At 42.9% G+C, this 26611-nt stretch overlaps 3 protein-coding genes across 3 annotated transcripts; all 3 read left to right on the forward strand.

The window, feature by feature from the left end:
• Positions 1 to 1074: 1074 nt before the first annotated feature.
• LOC140565094 (testis-specific serine/threonine-protein kinase 6-like) lies at positions 1075 to 2791 on the forward strand (the record flags this gene model as incomplete). The annotated part of the gene is made up of 2 exons (XM_072690906.1): positions 1075 to 1235; positions 2155 to 2791. Coding segments are annotated over exons 1-2 (678 nt in total), but the record flags the coding sequence as incomplete, so codon positions are not given.
• Positions 2792 to 11901: 9110 nt separating this feature from the next.
• On the forward strand, positions 11902 to 13618 carry LOC140565095 (testis-specific serine/threonine-protein kinase 6-like; the record flags this gene model as incomplete). The annotated part of the gene is made up of 2 exons (XM_072690907.1): positions 11902 to 12062; positions 12982 to 13618. Coding segments are annotated over exons 1-2 (678 nt in total), but the record flags the coding sequence as incomplete, so codon positions are not given.
• A 10115-nt stretch (positions 13619 to 23733) lies between these two features.
• LOC140565097 (testis-specific serine/threonine-protein kinase 6-like) lies at positions 23734 to 25508 on the forward strand. The gene is made up of 3 exons (XM_072690908.1): positions 23734 to 24548; positions 24684 to 24747; positions 24942 to 25508. Exons 1-3 carry the CDS (start codon positions 23734 to 23736, stop codon positions 25506 to 25508), a joined length of 1446 nt encoding a protein of 481 aa, XP_072547009.1.
• Positions 25509 to 26611: the final 1103 nt, after the last annotated feature.

The raw sequence follows: 26611 nt of genomic DNA on the forward strand, positions 1-26611 counted from the left end.
TCTCCCTACGGCGCCACATTTCAAAATAAAAGCCTCACAGACAAACGCAGTCGTAGTCAGGGCTACTTTAAATGTTGCTGTGATTTTTGAAGATTTTCACTTTTATTCAAATATTGCTATAAATAATAATAACAGTTGCTTTAACTATTATTATTATTGATCTATATTAAAAAAGATATCTATAGTAACTTTTTTAAACAATTGAATCTTTTTTAATGGGGTCATTCGTTTTATTTGCTAGCTGTTCTTTTTTAATCTGTAGTTTTTGTTATCATTGCTTCTTTTTATTTTATTTTTTTAAGGAAATGTTTTTGTTCTTTTCATCCTTTATAGATTTATCTTTGTTTGTCTGGTTTATTTTTAATTGCTTCTTTTTATAAGTGGACATAATTTTTTGTCTTTTTTATTTCTGTATTTGGTTTTATTTATCATTGCTCCTTTTTAAATGGTCATTTCTATTGCTCGCTGTTCTTTTTAATGGAGTCATTCTTGGGTTTTCCCAAAAAAGGCTATGAGGCAAAGTGGGTTGGTGTTGATGCAGTGTTACAAAAACTTTTCTTTTTTTTTTTTTAGATATTTACTGTTCATGAACCTTCTACTGGTTATTGTGAACCTCAAACGTGGAGAAAACAGCTAGAGATGTCAGACCTTTTTGCTAAGAGTGATAAAACCTGTTTTCCAGACCCAGATTAACTTTTAGTCTAGAAGGAGTTTAAACCAAGTCCCATATTAGATAGATCTGATGAGTTTTTGACATCCAATCATCTCTTATTATCATTGCAATTTTGTTTTTGTGTTGCCTAGGCAACTAAAGGGCAGTTCCCATTGCTGTTTTTCATGTGGGATAACTTTGCTCTTTAAGTCAATTCAATAATAAATAATAAAAGTTTGCTGACTTTTATTTTGTCTAAGAACATTTTGAAGAAAGGGCTGTGACTGCAGGCTACATCGCGATTGTGACGTCACGCCAAATGACGTCAACAAGGACGTCTCCTTTGAAAAGGCGCGGTGCTCCCTCGGTTAGAATTCAGCAGCTGCCGATTGTGACGTCACCGCGGCTTCTATATAAAGGCAGTTCCCCCTCATTGGCTCAGTTAGGATTCAACAGCTTGAGAGAAGGATGTCCCCTATGTTTATGTGGACAGTGATTGTATTTGATTGACAGTTTTATCTAGAGCCACAGCCATTAGAACCATGGCATGTTCTAGATCTTCTGCTTATCTCAGACAGGATAGGTAAGAACCATTTACTACTCTAATTACACCATTTACTGCCCGAATTATTCTACCATTTACTTCCCGAATTACACCATTTACTGCCCAAATTACACCATTTACTGCCCAAATTATACTATTTACTGCCTGAATTACACCATTTACTGCCTGAATTGTACTATTTACTGCCTGAATTACACCACCATTTACTGCCCAAATTACACCATTTACTGCCTGAATTATACTATTTACTGCCTGAATTACACCACCATTTACTGCCCGAATGAAACTACCATTTACTAACCTAACTAATTTACTTACTGGCTGAATTATATATATTTATTGCCCGAATTACACCATTTACTGCCCAAATTACACTATTTACTGCCCAAATTATAATACTGTTTAATGCCCGAATTACACCATTTACTGCCCAAATTACACCATTTACTGCCCAAATTACACCATTTACTGCCTGAATTATACTATTTACTGCCCGAATGAAACTACCATTTACTAACCTAACTAATTTACTTACTGGCTGAATTATATATATTTATTGCCCGAATTACATCATTTACTGAATTACCCCCAAACAGTTTCAGCTGGGTTAAAAAGGAGCGACGCACTCGCTTTCTCTCTCCACACTAAACCTTCATCAGGGGCTGAAGTGGAGCTAAATTAAACAGTAGATTACCTTCAGTATCAGCAGCTCTCCCAGCTCTCTTCAGCAGAACTGAATTAACCTCCTGGGGGTGCACTAGCCATGTTTGGAATAGAGACAAAGGATTAGGTTGTTTCAGGGTTGTTTAATCTGTGCTAATGAACAGAGCTTAATGAACTGCAATGACCTGTATTAGACATGATGTTAGGATTAAATACAAAAGTAAAGACAAAATGACCTGTGTTAATAACTTTCACCTCTACTTTCCATCTACAGGACAACAATGACAACCAACGAAATCCTGGAATCTTTGGGCTTCAATGTTTTGGCCAACATTGGTCAAGGGAGTTTTGGCACGGTTAAGCTGGCCAAATCCAAGAGGTTCGAAAAGCAGGTGGCCATTAAAGTATTGGACCTCAGGCTGGCCACACCTTCCTTTGTTCGTAAATTTCTGCCCCGGGAGATCGCCATTCTCCGAAGAATAAGACATCCTCACATTATTCAGGTGCATGAAATTTTTAAGGTGCCTTCCAAACAAGTTTACATCGTGATGGAGGCTGCCGTCATGGATCTCCAAGAAAAGCTGCAGCAGAGCTGCTACATCCGCAGCTCCCAGGCTAAAAAGTGGTTCTCCCAGCTCCTCAGCGCTGTAGTTTATCTGCACCAGCAGGACATTGTCCACCGAGACCTGAAATGTGAAAATGTCCTGCTGACTGCCGAGAACCAAGTTAAACTGACAGACTTTGGTTTTGGACGCTTTTCAAGAGGCTTCCCTCAACTAAGCGAGACGTATTGTTGCACTCGTCAATACGCTGCACCTGAGGTGCTCATGCGGAAACCCTATGATCCCAAAAAGAGTGACGTTTGGAGCCTAGGCGTCATTCTGTATGCCATGGTCACCGGGTCCATGCCCTTTAAATATCTAGGTTGCAGGCGTCTCCTACAAGCCCAGAGCAAACCCTTGGTTTATCCATGTTGCATCAAAGTGCAGAAGCAGTGTCGTAACCTCATCTCCTACATGCTGCACTTCGATCCTGCCACCCGGCCTACAGCGACAGAGGTGGCACAGCACCCTTGGCTGCAGCCGAGGCAAAAATGGTAAGTAAACCATTGTGCATAAACTCATGTATCAAAGTCTAGGTATATATATATATATATATATATATATATATATATGATAAAATCCAGTTCTGATTTTAATCTGATTTTCATTTATATTTATGTTCAACAGCAGCAGACGTCTGGGGTTGTGGGTTCGATCCTTGGGGTGCTTTAAGAAAGAAAAGGAAAAGAACGTAAGTCGTAGAACACTCCTCACAACACACCCAATTCTTCAAGACTTCCAACACTTCCGTTAGATTTCTACATAATTAAACAGTTCAGTCGTTGTGTTCAGTCGCGTTCAGTTGAAACCTCGCTGTTCAGGTTTCATCAGTAAATGTGGGCTTTGTATAGATGTTCTATAATGATCTTCTCTTTTCCACGTTAGGTTGAAGAAGAGGGCAGTCCCAGCAGAGAACCACACGCCTCCACCAGTGGAAAAACTCCCCCACCTTGTCCCCTGGAGGAAGAGTCTCCGTCTTCTTCCACTTTGAGCGGAGAGGTAGACGCACCCTCGCCTCAAGGCTTCAAATGCGAGTCTGTGGTGCCTGAGCTGGATGACGACAGCAGTGGAGCTGGTGCAAGTGTGACTTGCCCAAACGTAGAGGTTGTAGGGGAGGAGCACGGCTGCTGTAGCTGTAGTGCACTTTGTGCTGCAGTTAAGGCTCATGTTGTTGCACCGATTCTCAGAGCCTCTCGTTCACTTCGGGAGAGGGTGAGGAAGTGTTTCAGGAGGAACTCTGTGGTGCACGTCTCCTCTTCTACTTCTCAGCAGGATGCTCGTCATTCTGTCTCTACATGCGCTCCTGCTTCTTCGTCTTCTGAGCAGAGACAGGAGGATGTGTCAGATGTCCTGACACTCTCTGGGGAGGTGGTGGAGGAAGAAGAGCCCACTGTGAGGCAGGGAGCCAGGAAGCCGAGATTCCCCAAGTTTAAGGTATGAGGGATGGTGACAGCCCCAGATTTTAATGTCCGTTTTAAATATCTGAAATGTTTCAGTTGGTCAATCTGTGTGATTTTATTTTATTTTTCTTCCTCCAGCAGATCCTGAAGAAGAAAAGGGTACATCCTTTGTAGACTTCTAGCACGGCTACCGCTAACAACACACTGGCTGGGTTTGATTCTGAAGAGAAAGTCCCGCTCCATGGGCTGGTTTTGAGCCAGAAGCTGCTCTCACACAGCCCACAGTGATGCAGGAAACCAGGAGACCGAGACTTCGGCTCCTCCTTCAGATGATCCAAACTGAAGTTCAGCTTTAAGGTAAGTAGAAGTTTTACAAGATTACCACTTTCAACTGCATTGATAAACAATACAGTACAGTTGATGCCTCCTAGAGAGGGAACCTCTCACTAGACCTATAGTGTACACACACACACTCAGAGGCAGGTGCATGAAGAGTGCTTTAGGAAACATTTACCAGTAAAGAAATGATCAGACTCATCTTCAGTATTACTCCAGTGTTGCACCATTGAATTACTCACATGCCTGACTTGTCCTGTGTGTTATAGGCAGGTGTGTTGTGGTAGCTGTTGAAGATCAGGATGGGGAAAGCGGTTCTCATTGAGACGTCAACCCACTCCAGCTGATGGAGGAAGAGTCTCAGTCTTCTTCCTCTAGGAGAGGAGAGGTAGACGCACTCTTGTCTCAAGGCTTCAGATGCGAGTCTGTGGGCCTGAGCTGGATGACGACAGCAGTGGAGCTGGTGCAAGTGTAACTTGCCCAAGCGTAGAGGTTGTGGGGGAGGAGCACGGCTGCTGTAGCTGTAGTCCATGTTGTTGCACCGATTCTCAGAGCCTCTCGTTCACTTCGGGAGAGGGAGAGGAAGTGTTTCAGGAGGAACTCTGTGTTGCACGTCTCCTCTCCTACTTCTAGGCAGGATGCTTGTTATTCTGCTGTCTCTACAGAAGCTCCTGCTTCTTCGTCGTCTGAGCAGAGACAGGAGGATGTGACTGCAGACGTCCTGACGCTCCCTGGGCAGGTGGTGGAGGAAGAACCTGTCCTCACTCAGCCCACAGTGATGCTGGAAACCAGCAGACGAGACTCTGGCTCGCTCTTCAAATTATCCAAACCGAGGTTCAACTAAGATGGTAAGAATTTATCTCTGGAATATTTGAATTGCTTCTGAATAATTCTTCAGTTTCAGGAACAGATCAGGAGTGGGCTTCAAGGAAGGGGGGGGGGGGGGGGGGGGTTTGGAAGGGAGGAGCGATTGGGAGGAAGGAGCCTGGAGGGGAAGACCGACCGGGAGGAAGGAGCCTGGAGGGGAAGAGCGACTGGGAGGAAAGAGCCTGGAGGGGGAGAGCGACCGGGAGGAAGGAGCCTGGAGGGGGAGAGCGACCGGGAGGAAAGAGCCTGGAGGGGGAGAGCGACCGGGAGGAAGGAGCCTGGAGGGGGAGAGCGACCGGGAGGAAGGAGCCTGGAGGGGAAGAGCGACCGGGAGGAAAGAGCCTGGAGGGGGAGAGCGACCGGGAGGAAGGAGCCTGGAGGGGGAGAGCGACCGGGAGGAAGGAGCCTGGAGGGGGAGAGCGACCGGGAGGAAGGAATCTGGAGGGGGAGAGCGACCAGGAGGAAGGAGCCTGGAGGGGAGGAGCGATCGGGAGGAAGGAGCCTGGAGGAGTCTGGATAGATGTGCAGTGTTGGTCTTTCAGTGTGAATAATAAAACTTGCTCTGCATTACTGATGTGTTCTGGATGTTTCTTTTTCATACTCAAAGTAAAACCTAGATCTGAACTCTATCTTAGTGAAACACTAAGTTGAGTCTTTAAACCTTTTAAAGCATTAGTCCAGGTTTAAGTTTAGTCTTGCTGCTCTCAGAACTGACCCAGTCTTTAAAACTAAAGGAATTAATAATTTCTCAAAAATAAATGAACATTAATGTAATCTTACACTAAACATTATTGATCAAATAAAGCTACGTCAAACTGAGGCTTCATAGAAACAATAAAATAGGTCAGATTTGTTATTCTTACAAATGTGTCTAATCAACATTTTCATGCATAAATTAGGAAAAAATCAATTAGGATGTTTTTCTCCAGAACATTCTCCTTTCAGGCTAAAACAAAACCCAATTCATTTTATGTAAGTGAGATCTTGTGTCCACTCACAGTCAGTGTGCATTTGAGTGTTCAGTCCCTGTGAGAACCCTGCTTCTGTTTGAAGCACTTTTACACTGAAAATCACTGAAACAGAAACTAATGAAAGTGACTCTGATGAGGACTAGATTGTGAAAACACTGTATAGTGGGGTAGAGCTAAACAACACAGACACATGGGCTGGTCTGCACAGAACCTTGTGATGAAGTAGACAGATGCAGAAGGCATTATGTTGGTGGAGCGGGTGGGAGGGGTGGACACAAACGCCCCTGGTTGATGGTAGATGTTGTGGGCGGGAGTGACCGTACACAGCTCTATCTGCAGAAACACCAATAACAACCATCTTGTGAAATCACGTCCAGCATTTAATTTGTTTAGATGATTTTACTTGGTTTTATTTTCATCCTTTAAAACAAAACAAAACAAAAAACACTCAGAATTTGTTTAGAAATGGGCTGAGGTCCACCTTCTCAGGGGTGTTGGTCCACCTATTTGGCTCCGGAGTTTAAAAGGCCGCCAGCCAGCTTCTCAGCCAGCTAGCATAGCCTACTTACTCCTGTTTCTCTGCACTCTAAAAAGATCAAACTGATGTACTTAATTGATTGTTTAAACAGCTTTCTGATCAGTACCTGGAAACTACATACACAGGTAGTTCTTGAGCCTTTGAACCTTGGTTGTCAGGTTTCCAGAATCCAGCTCCAGTAAAAAAGAGAAAAGAGAAAAAACCCAGAACTGTATTTGAGATTTCTGGGGTCTCTCAGATCCAAGGCATAGGTTAGTCCCAACAAATAGCAACAAGCAACTCTTCATGTAAATTGATGGGAGCATCAGCAGGATCCTGCAGACATTGGAAAGTCATTGTTAGAGCTTATTGTCAGCATGCAGGTTGCAAGACAGACCCATTTTCATGTCCATTTTTGTTCAAACCATGTAAATGTTTCTTTAGCATGACCATGTGCTTTAAAGTCTAATTGCATACCTAAAAAGGTACATTACATTTGTGGTTATGTTGGACAGGTATTTACTCTTAAGTTTGAATGTATGGATCTGCGCTGAATGTGGACTTGTTTCTAACTACATTGGCAGTACATTCTCATCCTATCATTGAAATCTTTTAAAATCACACTGTTTAAACACAGAACAATATCGCCCAGATTTAGCTATGATCTGGGATTGCTGCAGGTAGTCAGGTCCAGGTTCATCAACATTATTATGTGCCCAAAGAACGGGGGTCAGCTGACTACCTGAATATATTGAACGTCCAGGTTTTCCCACCAATGGCACAGACATATTCCAAGAAGACAATGCCAGGATTAAACAGGCTCAAATTGTGAGAGTAGTTCAGGCAGCATGAGACATAATTTTTACGCATGGATTTGCCTCCACAGAGTCCAGACCTGAACCCTGTTCAGACTCTTTAGAATGGGCTGGAGAAGACTTGTGGTCCAAATCTCCCATCATCAATACAAGATCTGAGGGAAAAAATGAATGCATCTCTGGACAGAAATAAATGTTGTGACATTGCAGAAGCTTGTGGAAATGATGCCATTGCAAATGCATGCCATAATCAAAGCTATTTCAGACTCTCTCAGGAGCAAGTATTAATGCTGTGAAACAGCACACAACATAGGGAGTATGGAGCGATTTGGGATTAAACCTCTGTTTATCTCACGCTACATGTGATTTTGTCTCTCTACGGCCAGCTGTGATCATGCAGCCATTTTGCTATTTGTCTGGATGGGGATCTTTTCAAAAACGGATGAGGGAAAATATACAAAATACAACCTTTTCAATGTTTGCGTTGGGATCCTTGTTTTCACATTTACATATTTAATCATCCTGGAACACAGTAATAAAGAGAGAACATTTCCCATGTCTGTTTTATCCTGGTTCTGCTTCTTTACTAGTGATACTGGCTGTGTAAAACAAATGTAGAATATATTAAACATGCTTGATGAGTGCAAAAAAGTCATGATCTAGACATTCTCTAGTATTCCACAAAACAACAACAACAACAACAACAGTAATAGGACACTCCTCCTAAGAAAATATGTAAAATTCTTCATTAAGTTATTCAGTAATTCACACGCAGCAGACAGTGGGGAGTTAACTGTACTATGACTTAATAAAGACCCATAATTCACTGTTTAATAGTATTTTTATTTGACTATTTATTAGTCTTCTCTGTGAACAGCATAGAACGGCGTCAACTTAACTTCACTGCTTGCATTCAGTTATTTTAGCTGGGTTACTGCACTGAGACACGCAAGCCTGATGCTCTAAACACAGCAGCATTTATTACGGACTCCATTCACTTAAAAGTAAGGTGAAATACACAGAGCAGGATAAACTGCTCTACCATCTCCAACTACCATTGCAGAAAGACTGGAAACCAGTCTTCATCTTCTCTCCCTCACCCTCCTTAACGTGAACCCCACGCTTCCCCACGTACCTCTAGACCTGTGTTCCCAAGCAAAGGCAAGAATCCATAAACAGCCACGATGTTTCCACCAGCAGGACCGGGACATTGTAGAAAGTAGCTAGTTAAGCTATTTAACTATTTAGGTACCGCGAACTGGCTCCGACAGTATTAAAAAAGGAATTACAGCCCATCAAGTTGTGTATGCACATCAATATTAAATGGATATGGTCACAATGATACCCCACTACTTACCCCAAATCCTCTCTAAGGATAGTTTAATCATCTGCAGCTGAAGTGCTGCACCTGACTCTAGTTAATTTAAGTAGTAATAAATGTGAGGGTGTCCCAACCTTCACTTCACTCAGTGTCACATAACTTCCTTTTCCTTAGTGGAGCAGATAGATGCTGACGTTTTCAGGGTGCTCCCGTGTCTGTGTTACCTTCTGGCTCTCTCCTTTTTATTAGGCTGTTACAGTCAGACCTGCCAGAGTCGTCAGACACATTCTGATACTGCCCAACATTCTCTGCTCTCCATAAAATTCCTCTCAGAACTAACTCTCTCTTTTTACCTTCTGGCCACCCAGCCCGACCTGCTGGAAGATTGCCCACTGAGGTCCCCTCTACCTGCGTCAAACAAGCTGCCACCTACCGGTCCAACCAGCAGGCCCCCCACCCACCACCACCCATAGCAGACCAGCGACTCACCCGCCTACCACTGCTACCTGTTTAATGACCATGTTAAAACCTAAATGGACTCGTAACTATCTGCCACTATTAATACCACCATTATTAACTATCTGTTATACCTGGTTTGGTAATTATCATTAATGTTTAAATAGTTCTGACCAGAGGAGGATGGGTCCCCCTTGTGAGTCTTGGTTCCTCCCAAGGTTTCTTCCTCCAGCTCTGAGGGAGTTTTTCCTTGCCACTGTCGCCGTTGACTTGCTCACTGGGGGTCTTTGATCCATCATGTCTTACGTTATTTTCTTCTTTCTTCTTTGTCTCTGTCTTTTATTAATCACTATTTATGTAAAGCTGCTTTGTGACGACAACAGTTGTAAAAAGCAATATACAAATAAATCTGACTTCACTTGAAATCTGATATGACTGGTCAGGTGTTTATCACCCGTGTGAAGTTTGTCCACTGACTGTCCCTGATGAAGCCTCCAGACAAATCCCCTTCAGAGGTCTACAGTCAAACTTTAAGCTAAATGCAAAAGCTGTGCACTTCATGACAATGCTTTCAGTAACGTCACTGCCATGCTCTCTGCATAATAGCATAGTACCCTATTTATGTCTACTTTACCTTACGCCTTATATTTGATTTTATTACTGTCTGTAGTTTAATTACATCTATACTTTTAACTTATGTTGTATATTTATATATTGTTTTTCTGTACGTCTTAATAGTAGTGTGCATGGGATCAGCAAAGTAAGACTGTCACTGTAGTGTAGTCCCACACTTCTGGCTCAATACTAAAATTTAAACCCTCATCAGTGTCTGAACACCGAAGTACCGCTTCCAGGATGGTCTTGGGCTACGTTGCCATGACGAGGGTGAATCTCCAGTGAAAACTGTCCAGGCTTTAATCTGGGTCTGGGGAACTGTGTCCAAATGTTTACTAACACAAACACAAAGACCTCATTATTACAATATCAGTTTTTGAATCAAACAATAATCAATACTAAACTCTTCTAGTTTGTTTAAATGACAAACTGAAAGAACTGACAGCTAGTTGAACTGGGTTTAGTTCAAGATCGAGTAACTTTGAACACTTTTTGTAAGTGGAGTCTAAAGTTATGTTACTGCATATGAGACCCAGTTCAATGTTCCAGCTGGCAGCACTTTCAGTTCCTCACTAGAACAGCAATAAAGGCCAATTCTGCCAATTCTTCAAACATCCTCTGAGGAGGACTGATTAGAGTCTGTGCAGGAGGGAGTTAGCAGCTCAGCAGTAAATGACCTGACAGCACTGTCTCCACTATACAGAACGAGTCTTGGGTTAAGTGACTGGGTCAACTGGGTCTGTGGGAGCAGTTCGTGCTAGCTACCTGTTTCCAAACTCGACTGTCGGCTCCGTTGAAGTGGTCCAACCGCTGAACGAACCAGTTTTCATCCACTGCAGGTTCCGACCTGGAAACAGAGGCACTGCCGAATGTCCGGAACCTGGAGAAACGTGCTTCTCCCGGGACGCAAAGAACACAGGTCCAAATGAAACCTGCTCGAAAAATGGCAAAGAAGTTTTGCAGCACTTTAGACGAAAAAGCCATCTTCCGTTTTTTCCGTCATACTCTGACATGTGATAAAGCTCTGCTGTGCGATGTCTTATTTCTTCTCCCTACGGCGCCACATTTCAAAATAAAAGCCTCACAGACAAACGCAGTCGTAGTCAGGGCTACTTTAAATGTTGCTGTGATTTTTGAAGATTTTCACTTTTATTCAAATATTGCTATAAATAATAATAACAGTTGCTTTAACTATTATTATTATTGATCTATATTAAAAAAGATATCTATAGTAACTTTTTTAAACAATTGAATCTTTTTTAATGGGGACATTCGTTTTATTTGCTAGCTGTTCTTTTTTAATCTGTAGTTTTTGTTATCATTGCTTCTTTTTATTTTATTTTTTTAAGGAAATGTTTTTGTTCTTTTCATCCTTTATAGATTTATCTTTGTTTGTCTGGTTTATTTTTAATTGCTTCTTTTTATAAGTGGACATAATTTTTTGTCTTTTTTATTTCTGTATTTGGTTTTATTTATCATTGCTCCTTTTTAAATGGTCATTTCTATTGCTCGCTGTTCTTTTTAATGGAGTCATTCTTGGGTTTTCCCAAAAAAGGCTATGAGGCAAAGTGGGTTGGTGTTGATGCAGTGTTACAAAAACTTTTCTTTTTTTTTTTTTAGATATTTACTGTTCATGAACCTTCTACTGGTTATTGTGAACCTCAAACGTGGAGAAAACAGCTAGAGATGTCAGACCTTTTTGCTAAGAGTGATAAAACCTGTTTTCCAGACCCAGATTAACTTTTAGTCTAGAAGGAGTTTAAACCAAGTCCCATATTAGATAGATCTGATGAGTTTTTGACATCCAATCATCTCTTATTATCATTGCAATTTTGTTTTTGTGTTGCCTAGGCAACTAAAGGGCAGTTCCCATTGCTGTTTTTCATGTGGGATAACTTTGCTCTTTAAGTCAATTCAATAATAAATAATAAAAGTTTGCTGACTTTTATTTTGTCTAAGAACATTTTGAAGAAAGGGCTGTGACTGCAGGCTACATCGCGATTGTGACGTCACGCCAAATGACGTCAACAAGGACGTCTCCTTTGAAAAGGCGCGGTGCTCCCTCGGTTAGAATTCAGCAGCTGCCGATTGTGACGTCACCGCGGCTTCTATATAAAGGCAGTTCCCCCTCATTGGCTCAGTTAGGATTCAACAGCTTGAGAGAAGGATGTCCCCTATGTTTATGTGGACAGTGATTGTATTTGATTGACAGTTTTATCTAGAGCCACAGCCATTAGAACCATGGCATGTTCTAGATCTTCTGCTTATCTCAGACAGGATAGGTAAGAACCATTTACTACTCTAATTACACCATTTACTGCCCGAATTATTCTACCATTTACTTCCCGAATTACACCATTTACTGCCCAAATTACACCATTTACTGCCCAAATTATACTATTTACTGCCTGAATTACACCATTTACTGCCTGAATTGTACTATTTACTGCCTGAATTACACCACCATTTACTGCCCAAATTACACCATTTACTGCCTGAATTATACTATTTACTGCCTGAATTACACCACCATTTACTGCCCGAATGAAACTACCATTTACTAACCTAACTAATTTACTTACTGGCTGAATTATATATATTTATTGCCCGAATTACACCATTTACTGCCCAAATTACACTATTTACTGCCCAAATTATAATACTGTTTAATGCCCGAATTACACCATTTACTGCCCAAATTACACCATTTACTGCCCAAATTACACCATTTACTGCCTGAATTATACTATTTACTGCCCGAATGAAACTACCATTTACTAACCTAACTAATTTACTTACTGGCTGAATTATATATATTTATTGCCCGAATTACATCATTTACTGAATTACCCCCAAACAGTTTCAGCTGGGTTAAAAAGGAGCGACGCACTCGCTTTCTCTCTCCACACTAAACCTTCATCAGGGGCTGAAGTGGAGCTAAATTAAACAGTAGATTACCTTCAGTATCAGCAGCTCTCCCAGCTCTCTTCAGCAGAACTGAATTAACCTCCTGGGGGTGCACTAGCCATGTTTGGAATAGAGACAAAGGATTAGGTTGTTTCAGGGTTGTTTAATCTGTGCTAATGAACAGAGCTTAATGAACTGCAATGACCTGTATTAGACATGATGTTAGGATTAAATACAAAAGTAAAGACAAAATGACCTGTGTTAATAACTTTCACCTCTACTTTCCATCTACAGGACAACAATGACAACCAACGAAATCCTGGAATCTTTGGGCTTCAATGTTTTGGCCAACATTGGTCAAGGGAGTTTTGGCACGGTTAAGCTGGCCAAATCCAAGAGGTTCGAAAAGCAGGTGGCCATTAAAGTATTGGACCTCAGGCTGGCCACACCTTCCTTTGTTCGTAAATTTCTGCCCCGGGAGATCGCCATTCTCCGAAGAATAAGACATCCTCACATTATTCAGGTGCATGAAATTTTTAAGGTGCCTTCCAAACAAGTTTACATCGTGATGGAGGCTGCCGTCATGGATCTCCAAGAAAAGCTGCAGCAGAGCTGCTACATCCGCAGCTCCCAGGCTAAAAAGTGGTTCTCCCAGCTCCTCAGCGCTGTAGTTTATCTGCACCAGCAGGACATTGTCCACCGAGACCTGAAATGTGAAAATGTCCTGCTGACTGCCGAGAACCAAGTTAAACTGACAGACTTTGGTTTTGGACGCTTTTCAAGAGGCTTCCCTCAACTAAGCGAGACGTATTGTTGCACTCGTCAATACGCTGCACCTGAGGTGCTCATGCGGAAACCCTATGATCCCAAAAAGAGTGACGTTTGGAGCCTAGGCGTCATTCTGTATGCCATGGTCACCGGGTCCATGCCCTTTAAATATCTAGGTTGCAGGCGTCTCCTACAAGCCCAGAGCAAACCCTTGGTTTATCCATGTTGCATCAAAGTGCAGAAGCAGTGTCGTAACCTCATCTCCTACATGCTGCACTTCGATCCTGCCACCCGGCCTACAGCGACAGAGGTGGCACAGCACCCTTGGCTGCAGCCGAGGCAAAAATGGTAAGTAAACCATTGTGCATAAACTCATGTATCAAAGTCTAGGTATATATATATATATATATATATATATATATATATATATATATATATGATAAAATCCAGTTCTGATTTTAATCTGATTTTCATTTATATTTATGTTCAACAGCAGCAGACGTCTGGGGTTGTGGGTTCGATCCTTGGGGTGCTTTAAGAAAGAAAAGGAAAAGAACGTAAGTCGTAGAACACTCCTCACAACACACCCAATTCTTCAAGACTTCCAACACTTCCGTTAGATTTCTACATAATTAAACAGTTCAGTCGTTGTGTTCAGTCGCGTTCAGTTGAAACCTCGCTGTTCAGGTTTCATCAGTAAATGTGGGCTTTGTATAGATGTTCTATAATGATCTTCTCTTTTCCACGTTAGGTTGAAGAAGAGGGCAGTCCCAGCAGAGAACCACACGCCTCCACCAGTGGAAAAACTCCCCCACCTTGTCCCCTGGAGGAAGAGTCTCCGTCTTCTTCCACTTTGAGCGGAGAGGTAGACGCACCCTCGCCTCAAGGCTTCAAATGCGAGTCTGTGGTGCCTGAGCTGGATGACGACAGCAGTGGAGCTGGTGCAAGTGTGACTTGCCCAAACGTAGAGGTTGTAGGGGAGGAGCACGGCTGCTGTAGCTGTAGTGCACTTTGTGCTGCAGTTAAGGCTCATGTTGTTGCACCGATTCTCAGAGCCTCTCGTTCACTTCGGGAGAGGGTGAGGAAGTGTTTCAGGAGGAACTCTGTGGTGCACGTCTCCTCTCCTACTTCTCAGCAGGATGCTCGTCATTCTGTCTCTACATGCGCTCCTGCTTCTTCGTCTTCTGAGCAGAGACAGGAGGATGTGTCAGATGTCCTGACACTCTCTGGGGAGGTGGTGGAGGAAGAAGAGCCCACTGTGAGGCAGGGAGCCAGGAAGCCGAGATTCCCCAAGTTTAAGGTATGAGGGATGGTGACAGCCCCAGATTTTAATGTCCGTTTTAAATATCTGAAATGTTTCAGTTGGTCAATCTGTGTGATTTTATTTTATTTTTCTTCCTCCAGCAGATCCTGAAGAAGAAAAGGGTACATCCTTTGTAGACTTCTAGCACGGCTACCGCTAACAACACACTGGCTGGGTTTGATTCTGAAGAGAAAGTCCCGCTCCATGGGCTGGTTTTGAGCCAGAAGCTGCTCTCACACAGCCCACAGTGATGCAGGAAACCAGGAGACCGAGACTTCGGCTCCTCCTTCAGATGATCCAAACTGAAGTTCAGCTTTAAGGTAAGTAGAAGTTTTACAAGATTACCACTTTCAACTGCATTGATAAACAATACAGTACAGTTGATGCCTCCTAGAGAGGGAACCTCTCACTAGACCTATAGTGTACACACACACACTCAGAGGCAGGTGCATGAAGAGTGCTTTAGGAAACATTTACCAGTAAAGAAATGATCAGACTCATCTTCAGTATTACTCCAGTGTTGCACCATTGAATTACTCACATGCCTGACTTGTCCTGTGTGTTATAGGCAGGTGTGTTGTGGTAGCTGTTGAAGATCAGGATGGGGAAAGCGGTTCTCATTGAGACGTCAACCCACTCCAGCTGATGGAGGAAGAGTCTCAGTCTTCTTCCTCTAGGAGAGGAGAGGTAGACGCACTCTTGTCTCAAGGCTTCAGATGCGAGTCTGTGGGCCTGAGCTGGATGACGACAGCAGTGGAGCTGGTGCAAGTGTAACTTGCCCAAGCGTAGAGGTTGTGGGGGAGGAGCACGGCTGCTGTAGCTGTAGTCCATGTTGTTGCACCGATTCTCAGAGCCTCTCGTTCACTTCGGGAGAGGGAGAGGAAGTGTTTCAGGAGGAACTCTGTGTTGCACGTCTCCTCTCCTACTTCTAGGCAGGATGCTTGTTATTCTGCTGTCTCTACAGAAGCTCCTGCTTCTTCGTCGTCTGAGCAGAGACAGGAGGATGTGACTGCAGACGTCCTGACGCTCCCTGGGCAGGTGGTGGAGGAAGAACCTGTCCTCACTCAGCCCACAGTGATGCTGGAAACCAGCAGACGAGACTCTGGCTCGCTCTTCAAATTATCCAAACCGAGGTTCAACTAAGATGGTAAGAATTTATCTCTGGAATATTTGAATTGCTTCTGAATAATTCTTCAGTTTCAGGAACAGATCAGGAGTGGGCTTCAAGGAAGGGGGGGGGGGGGGGGGGGGTTTGGAAGGGAGGAGCGATTGGGAGGAAGGAGCCTGGAGGGGAAGACCGACCGGGAGGAAGGAGCCTGGAGGGGAAGAGCGACTGGGAGGAAAGAGCCTGGAGGGGGAGAGCGACCGGGAGGAAGGAGCCTGGAGGGGAAGAGCGACCGGGAGGAAAGAGCCTGGAGGGGGAGAGCGACCGGGAGGAAGGAGCCTGGAGGGGGAGAGCGACCGGGAGGAAGGAGCCTGGAGGGGGAGAGCGACCGGGAGGAAGGAGCCTGGAGGGGGAGAGCGACCGGGAGGAAGGAATCTGGAGGGGGAGAGCGACCAGGAGGAAGGAGCCTGGAGGGGAGGAGCGATCGGGAGGAAGGAGCCTGGAGGAGTCTGGATAGATGTGCAGTGTTGGTCTTTCAGTGTGAATAATAAAACTTGCTCTGCATTACTGATGTGTTCTGGATGTTTCTTTTTCATACTCAAAGTAAAACCTAGATCTGAACTCTATCTTAGTGAAACACTAAGTTGAGTCTTTAAACCTTTTAAAGCATTAGTCCAGGTTTAAGTTTAGTCTTGCTGCTCTCAGAACTGACCCAGTCTTTAAAACTAAAGGAATTAATAATTTCTCAAAAATAAATGAACATTAATGTAATCTTACACTAAACATTATTGATCAAATAAAGCTACGTCAAACTGAGGCTTCATAGAAACAATAAAATAGGTCAGATTTGTTATTCTTACAAATGTGTCTAATCAACATTTTCATGCATAAATTAGGAAAAAATCAATTAGGATGTTTTTCTCCAGAACATTCTCCTTTCAGGCTAAAACAAAACCCAATTCATTTTATGTAAGTGAGATCTTGTGTCCACTCACAGTCAGTGTGCATTTGAGTGTTCAGTCCCTGTGAGAACCCTGCTTCTGTTTGAAGCACTTTTACACTGAAAATCACTGAAACAGAAACTAATGAAAGTGACTCTGATGAGGACTAGATTGTGAAAACACTGTATAGTGGGGTAGAGCTAAACAACACAGACACATGGGCTGGTCTGCACAGAACCTTGTGATGAAGTAGACAGATGCAGAAGGCATTATGTTGGTGGAGCGGGTGGGAGGGGTGGACACAAACGCCCCTGGTTGATGGTAGATGTTGTGGGCGGGAGTGACCGTACACAGCTCTATCTGCAGAAACACCAATAACAACCATCTTGTGAAATCACGTCCAGCATTTAATTTGTTTAGATGATTTTACTTGGTTTTATTTTCATCCTTTAAAACAAAACAAAACAAAAAACACTCAGAATTTGTTTAGAAATGGGCTGAGGTCCACCTTCTCAGGGGTGTTGGTCCACCTATTTGGCTCCGGAGTTTAAAAGGCCGCCAGCCAGCTTCTCAGCCAGCTAGCATAGCCTACTTACTCCTGTTTCTCTGCACTCTAAAAAGATCAAACTGATGTACTTAATTGATTGTTTAAACAGCTTTCTGATCAGTACCTGGAAACTACATACACAGGTAGTTCTTGAGCCTTTGAACCTTGGTTGTCAGGTTTCCAGAATCCAGCTCCAGTAAAAAAGAGAAAAGAGAAAAAACCCAGAACTGTATTTGAGATTTCTGGGGTCTCTCAGATCCAAGGCATAGGTTAGTCCCAACAAATAGCAACAAGCAACTCTTCATGTAAATTGATGGGAGCATCAGCAGGATCCTGCAGACATTGGAAAGTCATTGTTAGAGCTTATTGTCAGCATGCAGGTTGCAAGACAGACCCATTTTCATGTCCATTTTTGTTCAAACCATGTAAATGTTTCTTTAGCATGACCATGTGCTTTAAAGTCTAATTGCATACCTAAAAAGGTACATTACATTTGTGGTTATGTTGGACAGGTATTTACTCTTAAGTTTGAATGTATGGATCTGCGCTGAATGTGGACTTGTTTCTAACTACATTGGCAGTACATTCTCATCCTATCATTGAAATCTTTTAAAATCACACTGTTTAAACACAGAACAATATCGCCCAGATTTAGCTATGATCTGGGATTGCTGCAGGTAGTCAGGTCCAGGTTCATCAACATTATTATGTGCCCAAAGAATGGGGGTCAGCTGACTACCTGAATATATTGAACGTCCAGGTTTTCCCACCAATGGCACAGACATATTCCAAGAAGACAATGCCAGGATTAAACAGGCTCAAATTGTGAGAGTAGTTCAGGCAGCATGAGACATAATTTTTACGCATGGATTTGCCTCCACAGAGTCCAGACCTGAACCCTGTTCAGACTCTTTAGAATGGGCTGGAGAAGACTTGTGGTCCAAATCTCCCATCATCAATACAAGATCTGAGGGAAAAAATGAATGCATCTCTGGACAGAAATAAATGTTGTGACATTGCAGAAGCTTGTGGAAATGATGCCATTGCAAATGCATGCCATAATCAAAGCTATTTCAGACTCTCTCAGGAGCAAGTATTAATGCTGTGAAACAGCACACAACATAGGGAGTATGGAGCGATTTGGGATTAAACCTCTGTTTATCTCACGCTACATGTGATTTTGTCTCTCTACGGCCAGCTGTGATCATGCAGCCATTTTGCTATTTGTCTGGATGGGGATCTTTTCAAAAACGGATGAGGGAAAATATACAAAATACAACCTTTTCAATGTTTGCGTTGGGATCCTTGTTTTCACATTTACATATTTAATCATCCTGGAACACAGTAATAAAGAGAGAACATTTCCCATGTCTGTTTTATCCTGGTTCTGCTTCTTTACTAGTGATACTGGCTGTGTAAAACAAATGTAGAATATATTAAACATGCTTGATGAGTGCAAAAAAGTCATGATCTAGACATTCTCTAGTATTCCACAAAACAACAACAACAACAACAACAGTAATAGGACACTCCTCCTAAGAAAATATGTAAAATTCTTCATTAAGTTATTCAGTAATTCACACGCAGCAGACAGTGGGGAGTTAACTGTACTATGACTTAATAAAGACCCATAATTCACTGTTTAATAGTATTTTTATTTGACTATTTATTAGTCTTCTCTGTGAACAGCATAGAACGGCGTCAACTTAACTTCACTGCTTGCATTCAGTTATTTTAGCTGGGTTACTGCACTGAGACACGCAAGCCTGATGCTCTAAACACAGCAGCATTTATTACGGACTCCATTCACTTAAAAGTAAGGTGAAATACACAGAGCAGGATAAACTGCTCTACCATCTCCAACTACCATTGCAGAAAGACTGGAAACCAGTCTTCATCTTCTCTCCCTCACCCTCCTTAACGTGAACCCCACGCTTCCCCACGTACCTCTAGACCTGTGTTCCCAAGCAAAGGCAAGAATCCATAAACAGCCACGATGTTTCCACCAGCAGGACCGGGACATTGTAGAAAGTAGCTAGTTAAGCTATTTAACTATTTAGGTACCGCGAACTGGCTCCGACAGTATTAAAAAAGGAATTACAGCCCATCAAGTTGTGTATGCACATCAATATTAAATGGATATGGTCACAATGATACCCCACTACTTACCCCAAATCCTCTCTAAGGATAGTTTAATCATCTGCAGCTGAAGTGCTGCACCTGACTCTAGTTAATTTAAGTAGTAATAAATGTGAGGGTGTCCCAACCTTCACTTCACTCAGTGTCACATAACTTCCTTTTCCTTAGTGGAGCAGATAGATGCTGACGTTTTCAGGGTGCTCCCGTGTCTGTGTTACCTTCTGGCTCTCTCCTTTTTATTAGGCTGTTACAGTCAGACCTGCCAGAGTCGTCAGACACATTCTGATACTGCCCAACATTCTCTGCTCTCCATAAAATTCCTCTCAGAACTAACTCTCTCTTTTTACCTTCTGGCCACCCAGCCCGACCTGCTGGAAGATTGCCCACTGAGGTCCCCTCTACCTGCGTCAAACAAGCTGCCACCTACCGGTCCAACCAGCAGGCCCCCCACCCACCACCACCCATAGCAGACCAGCGACTCACCCGCCTACCACTGCTACCTGTTTAATGACCATGTTAAAACCTAAATGGACTCGTAACTATCTGCCACTATTAATACCACCATTATTAACTATCTGTTATACCTGGTTTGGTAATTATCATTAATGTTTAAATAGTTCTGACCAGAGGAGGATGGGTCCCCCTTGTGAGTCTTGGTTCCTCCCAAGGTTTCTTCCTCCAGCTCTGAGGGAGTTTTTCCTTGCCACTGTCGCCGTTGACTTGCTCACTGGGGGTCTTTGATCCATCATGTCTTACGTTATTTTCTTCTTTCTTCTTTGTCTCTGTCTTTTATTAATCACTATTTATGTAAAGCTGCTTTGTGACGACAACAGTTGTAAAAAGCAATATACAAATAAATCTGACTTCACTTGAAATCTGATATGACTGGTCAGGTGTTTATCACCCGTGTGAAGTTTGTCCACTGACTGTCCCTGATGAAGCCTCCAGACAAATCCCCTTCAGAGGTCTACAGTCAAACTTTAAGCTAAATGCAAAAGCTGTGCACTTCATGACAATGCTTTCAGTAACGTCACTGCCATGCTCTCTGCATAATAGCATAGTACCCTATTTATGTCTACTTTACCTTACGCCTTATATTTGATTTTATTACTGTCTGTAGTTTAATTACATCTAGACTTTTAACTTATGTTGTATACTTATATATTGTTTTTATGTACGTCTTAATAGTAGTGTGCATGGGATCAGCAAAGTAAGACTGTCACTGTAGTGTAGTCCCACACTTCTGGCTCAATACTACAATTTAAACCCTCATCAGTGTCTGAACACCGAAGTACCGCTCCCAGGATGGTCTTGGGCTACGTTGCCATGAAGAGGGTGAATCTCCAGTGAAAACTGTCCAGGCTTTAATCTGGGTCTGGGGAACTGTGTCCAAATGTTTACTAACACAAACACAAAGACCTCATTATTACAATATCAGTTTTTGAATCAAACAATAATCAATACTAAACTCTTCTAGTTTGTTTAAATGACAAACTGAAAGAACTGACAGCTAGTTGAACTGGGTTTAGTTCAAGATCGAGTAACTTTGAACACTTTTTGTAAGTGGAGTCTAAAGTTATGTTACTGCATATGAGACCCAGTTCAATGTTCCAGCTGGCAGCACTTTCAGTTCCTCACTAGAACAGCAATAAAGGCCAATTCTGCCAATTCTTCAAACATCCTCTGAGGAGGACTGATTAGAGTCTGTGCAGGAGGGAGTTAGCAGCTCAGCAGTAAATGACCTGACAGCACTGTCTCCACTATACAGAACGAGTCTTGGGTTAAGTGACTGGGTCAACTGGGTCTGTGGGAGCAGTTCGTGCTAGCTACCTGTTTCCAAACTCGACTGTCGGCTCCGTTGAAGTGGTCCAACCGCTGAACGAACCAGTTTTCATCCACTGCAGGTTCCGACCTGGAAACAGAGGCACTGCCGAATGTCCGGAACCTGGAGAAACGTGCTTCTCCCGGGACGCAAAGAACACAGGTCCAAATGAAACCTGCTCGAAAAATGGCAAAGAAGTTTTGCAGCACTTTAGACGAAAAAGCCATCTTCCGTTTTTTCCGTCATACTCTGACATGTGATAAAGCTCTGCTGTGCGATGTCTTATTTCTTCTCCCTACGGCGCCACATTTCAAAATAAAAGCCTCACAGACAAACGCAGTCGTAGTCAGGGCTACTTTAAATGTTGCTGTGATTTTTGAAGATTTTCACTTTTACTCAAATATTGCTATAAATAATAATAACAGTTGCTTTAACTCTTATTATTATTGATCTATATTAAAAAAGATATCTATAGTAACTTTTTTAAACAATTGAATCTTTTTTAATGGGGTCATTTGTTTTATTTGCTAGCTGTTCTTTTTTAATCTGTAGTTTTTGTTATCATTGCTTCTTTTTATTTGATTTTTTTTAAGGAAATGTTTTTGTTCTTTTCATCCTTTATAGATTTATCTTTGTTTGGTTTATTTTTATTTGCTCCTTTTTATAAGTGGAAGTCATTTTTTGTCTTTTTTATTTCTGTATTTGGTTTTATTTATCATTGCTCCTTTTTAAATGGTCATTTCTATTGCTCGCTGTTCTTTTTAATTGAGTCATTCTTGGGTTTTCCCAAAAAAGGCTATGAGGCAAAGTGGGTTGGTGTTTATGCAAAAAGAGATTTAGATATTTACTGTTCATGAACCTTCTACTGGTTATTGTGAACCTCAAACGTGGAGAAAACAGCTAGAGATGTCAGACCTTTTTGCTAAGAGTGATAGAACCTGTTTTCCAGACCCAGATTAACTTTTAGTCTAGAAAGAGTTTAAACCAAGTCCCATATTAGATAGATCTGATGAGTTTTTGACATCCAATCATCTCTTATTATCATTGCAATTTTGTTTTTGTGTTGCCTAGGCAACTAAAAAACAGTTCTCATTGCTGTTTTTCATGTGGGATAACTTTGCTCTTTAAGTCAATTCAATAATAAAAGTTGTGTTTGCTGACTTTTATTTTGTCTAAGAACATTTTGAAGAAAGGGCTGTGACTGCAGGCTACATCGCGATTGTGACGTCACGCCAAATTACGTCAACAAGGACGTCTCCTTTGAAAAGGCGCGGTGCTCCCTCACTGCCTCGGTTAGAATTCAGCAGCTGCCGATTGTGACGTCACCGCGGCTTCTATATAAAGGCAGTTTCCCCCTCATTGGCTCAGTTAGGATTCAACAGCTTGAGAGAAGGATGTCCCCTATGTTTATGTGGACGGTGATTGTATTTGATTGACAGTTTTATCTAGAGCCACAGCCATTAGAACCATGGCATGTTCTAGATCTTCTACTTATCTCAGACAGGATAGGTAAGAACCATTTACTTCCCGAATTACACCATTTACTGCTCTAATTACACCATTTACTGCCCGAAATATTCTACCATTTACTGCCCGAATTACACCATTTACTGCCCAAATTACACCATTTACTGCCCAAATTACACCATTTACTGCTCTAATTACACCATTTACTGCCTGAAATATTCTACCATTTACTGCCCAAATTACACCATTTACTGCCCAAATTATACTATTTACTGCCCAAATTACACCATTTACTGCCCAAATTATACTATTTACTGCCCAAATTACACCATTTACTGCCCAAATTATTCTACCATTTACTGCCCAAATTACATGAACCAAATAATATGAAACTATCATTTACTAACCTAACTAATTTACTTACTGGCTGAATTATATATATTTATTGCCCGAATTACATCATTTATTGAATTACCCCCAAACAGTTTCAGCTGGGTTAAAAAGGAGCGACGCACTCGCTTTCTCTCTCCACACTAAACCTTCATCAGGGGCTGAAGTGGAGCTAAATTAAACAGTAGATTACCTTCAGTATCAGCAGCTCTCCCAGCTCTCTTCAGCAGAACTGAATTAACCTCCTGGGGGTGCACTAGCCATGTTTGGAATAGCAGGGGGGGGGGGGGCGGGGTCTCAGGGGCGCACAGCTCATTGGACACTAAAGAATACTTACTTAAGGACCTGTTTATTGGTCAATTCTAACTTTACACAAGTTGTTCTAAACTTAGTTAGAGACAAAGGATTAGGTTGTTTCAGGGTTGTTTAATCTGTGCTAATGAACAGAGCTTAATGAACTGCAATGACCTGTATTAGACATGATGTTAGGATTAAATACAAAAATAAAGACAAAATGACCTGTGTTAATAACTTTCACCTCTACTTTCCATCTACAGGACAACAATGACAACCAACGAAATCCTGGAATCTTTGGGCTTCAATGTTTTGGCCAACATTGGTCAAGGGAGTTTTGGCACGGTTAAGCTGGCCAAATCCAAGAGGTTCGAAAAGCAGGTGGCCATTAAAGTATTGGACCTCAGGCTGGCCACACCTTCCTTTGTTCGTAAATTTCTGCCCCGGGAGATCGCCATTCTCCGAAGAATAAGACATCCTCACATTATTCAGGTGCATGAAATTTTTAAGGTGCCTTCCAAACAAGTTTACATCGTGATGGAGGCTGCCGTCATGGATCTCCAAGAAAAGCTGCAGCAGAGCTGCTACATCCGCAGCTCCCAGGCTAAAAAGTGGTTCTCCCAGCTCCTCAGCGCTGTAGTTTATCTGCACCAGCAGGACATTGTCCACCGAGACCTGAAATGTGAAAATGTCCTGCTGACTGCCGAGAACCAAGTTAAACTGACAGACTTTGGTTTTGGACGCTTTTCAAGAGGCTTCCCTCAACTAAGCGAGACGTATTGTTGCACTCGTCAATACGCTGCACCTGAGGTGCTCATGCGGAAGCCCTATGATCCCAAAAAGAGTGACGTTTGGAGCCTAGGCGTCATTCTGTATGCCATGGTCACCGGGTCCATGCCCTTTAAATATCAAGGTTGCAGGCGTCTCCTACAAGCCCAGAGCAAACCCTTGGTTTATCCATGTTGCATCAAAGTGCAGAAGCAGTGTCGTAACCTCATCTCCTACATGCTGCACTTCGATCCTGCCACCCGGCCTACAGCGACAGAGGTGGCACAGCACCCTTGGCTGCAGCCGAGGCAAAAATGGTAAGTAAACCAGTCTAGGTATATATATATATATATATATATATATATATATATATATATATATATATATATATATATATGATAAAATCCAGTTCTGATTTTAATCTGATTTTCATTTATATTTATGTTCAACAGCAGCAGACGTCTGGGGTTGTGGGTTCGATCCTTGGGGTGCTTTAAGAAAGAAAAGGAAAAGAACGTAAGTCGTAGAACACTTCTCACAACACACCCAATTCTTCAAGACTTCCAACACTTCCGTTAGATTTCTACATAATTAAACAGTTCAGTCGTTGTGTTCAGTCGCGTTCAGTTAAAACCTCGCTGTTCAGGTTTCATCAGTAAATGTGGGCTTTGTATAGATATACTATAATGATCTTCTCTTTTCCACGTTAGGTTGAAGAAGAGGGCAGTCCCAGCAGAGAACCACACGCCTCCACCAGTGGAAAAACTCCCCCACCTATGCCCCTGAAGGAAGAGTCTCCGTCTTCTTCCACTTTGAGCGGAGAGGTAGACGCACCCTCGCCTCAAGGCTTCAGATGCGAGTCTGTGGTGCCTGAGCTGGATGACGACAGCAGTGGAGCTGGTGCAAGTGTGACTTGCCCAAACGTAGAGGTTGTGGGGGAGGAGCACGGCTGCTGTAGCTGTAGTGCACTTTGTGCTGCAGTTAAGGCTCATGTTGTTGCACCGATTCTCAGAGCCTCTCGTTCACTTCGGGAGAGGGTGAGGAAGTGTTTCAGGAGGAACTCTGTGGTGCACGTCTCCTCTCCTACTTCTCAGCAGGATGCTCGTCATCCTGTCTCTACATGCGCTCCTGCTTCTTCGTCTTCTGAGCAGAGACAGGAGGATGTGTCAGATGTCCTGACACTCTCTGGGGAGGTGGTGGAGGAAGAAGCTGTGGAGGCAGAGCCCACTGTGAGGCAGGGAGCCAGGAAGCCGAGATTCCCCAAGTTTAAGGTATGAGGGATGGTGACAGCCCCAGATTTTAATGTCCGTTTTAAATATCTGAAATGTTTCAGTTGGTCAATCTGTGTGATTTTATTTTATTTTTCTTCCTCCAGCAGATCCTGAAGAAGAAAAGGGTACGTCCTTTGTAGACTTCTAGCACAGTTACCGCTAACAACACACTGGCTGGGTTTGATTCTGAAGAGAAAGTCCCGCTCCATGGGCTGGTTTTGAGCCAGAAGCTGCTCTCACACAGCCCACAGTGATGCAGGAAACCAGGAGACCGAGACTTCGGCTCCTCCTTCAGATGATCCAAACTGAAGTTCAGCTTTAAGGTAAGTAGAAGTTTTACAAGATTACCACTTTCAACTGCATTGATAAACAATACAGTACAGTTGATGCCTCCTAGAGAGGGAACCTCTCACTAGACCTATAGTGTACACACACACACTCAGAGGCAGCTGCATGAAGAGTGCTTTAGGAAACATTTACCAGTAAAGAAATGATCAGACTCATCTTCAGTATTACTCCAGTGTTGCACCATTGAATTACTCACATGCCTGACTTGTCCTGTGTGTTATAGGCAGGTGTGTTGTGGTAGCTGTTGAAGATCAGGATGGGGAAAGCGGTTCTCATTGAGACGTCAACCCACTCCAGCTGATGGAGGAATAGTCTCCGTCTTCTTCCTCTAGGAGAGGAGAGGTAGACGCACTCTTGTCTCAAGGCTTCAGATGCGAGTCTGTGGGCCTGAGCTGGATGACGACAGCAGTGGAGCTGGTGCAAGTGTAACTTGCCCAAGCGTAGAGGTTGTGGGGGAGGAGCACGGCTGCTGTAGCTGTAGTCCATGTTGTTGCACCGATTCTCAGAGCCTCTCGTTCACTTCGGGAGAGGGAGAGGAAGTGTTTCAGGAGGAACTCTGTGGTGCACGTCTCCTCTCCTACTTCTAGGCAGGATGCTTGTTATTCTGCTGTCTCTACAGAAGCTCCTGCTTCTTCGTCGTCTGAGCAGAGACAGGAGGATGTGACTGCAGACGTCCTGACGCTCACTGGGCAGGTGGTGGAGGAAGAACCTGTCCTCACTCAGCCCACAGTGATGCTGGAAACCAGCAGACGAGACTCTGG

The sequence above is a fragment of the Salminus brasiliensis genome, chromosome 11 (assembly GCF_030463535.1).
Source record: "Salminus brasiliensis chromosome 11, fSalBra1.hap2, whole genome shotgun sequence".
In the NCBI taxonomy this organism is placed as follows: domain Eukaryota; kingdom Metazoa; phylum Chordata; class Actinopteri; order Characiformes; family Bryconidae; genus Salminus; species Salminus brasiliensis.

Excerpts from the sequence above, each read along its gene's own strand:
- LOC140565097 (XM_072690908.1), top strand. The coding sequence starts at position 23,734 with ATGACAACCAACGAAATCCTGGAATCTTTGGGCTTCAATGTTTTGGCC. Across the intron at positions 24,549-24,683 it reads CTGCAGCCGAGGCAAAAATG|CAGCAGACGTCTGGGGTTGT; the intron begins GTAAGTAAACCA and ends TATGTTCAACAG. Across the intron at positions 24,748-24,941 it reads AGAAAGAAAAGGAAAAGAAC|GTTGAAGAAGAGGGCAGTCC; the intron begins GTAAGTCGTAGA and ends TTTCCACGTTAG.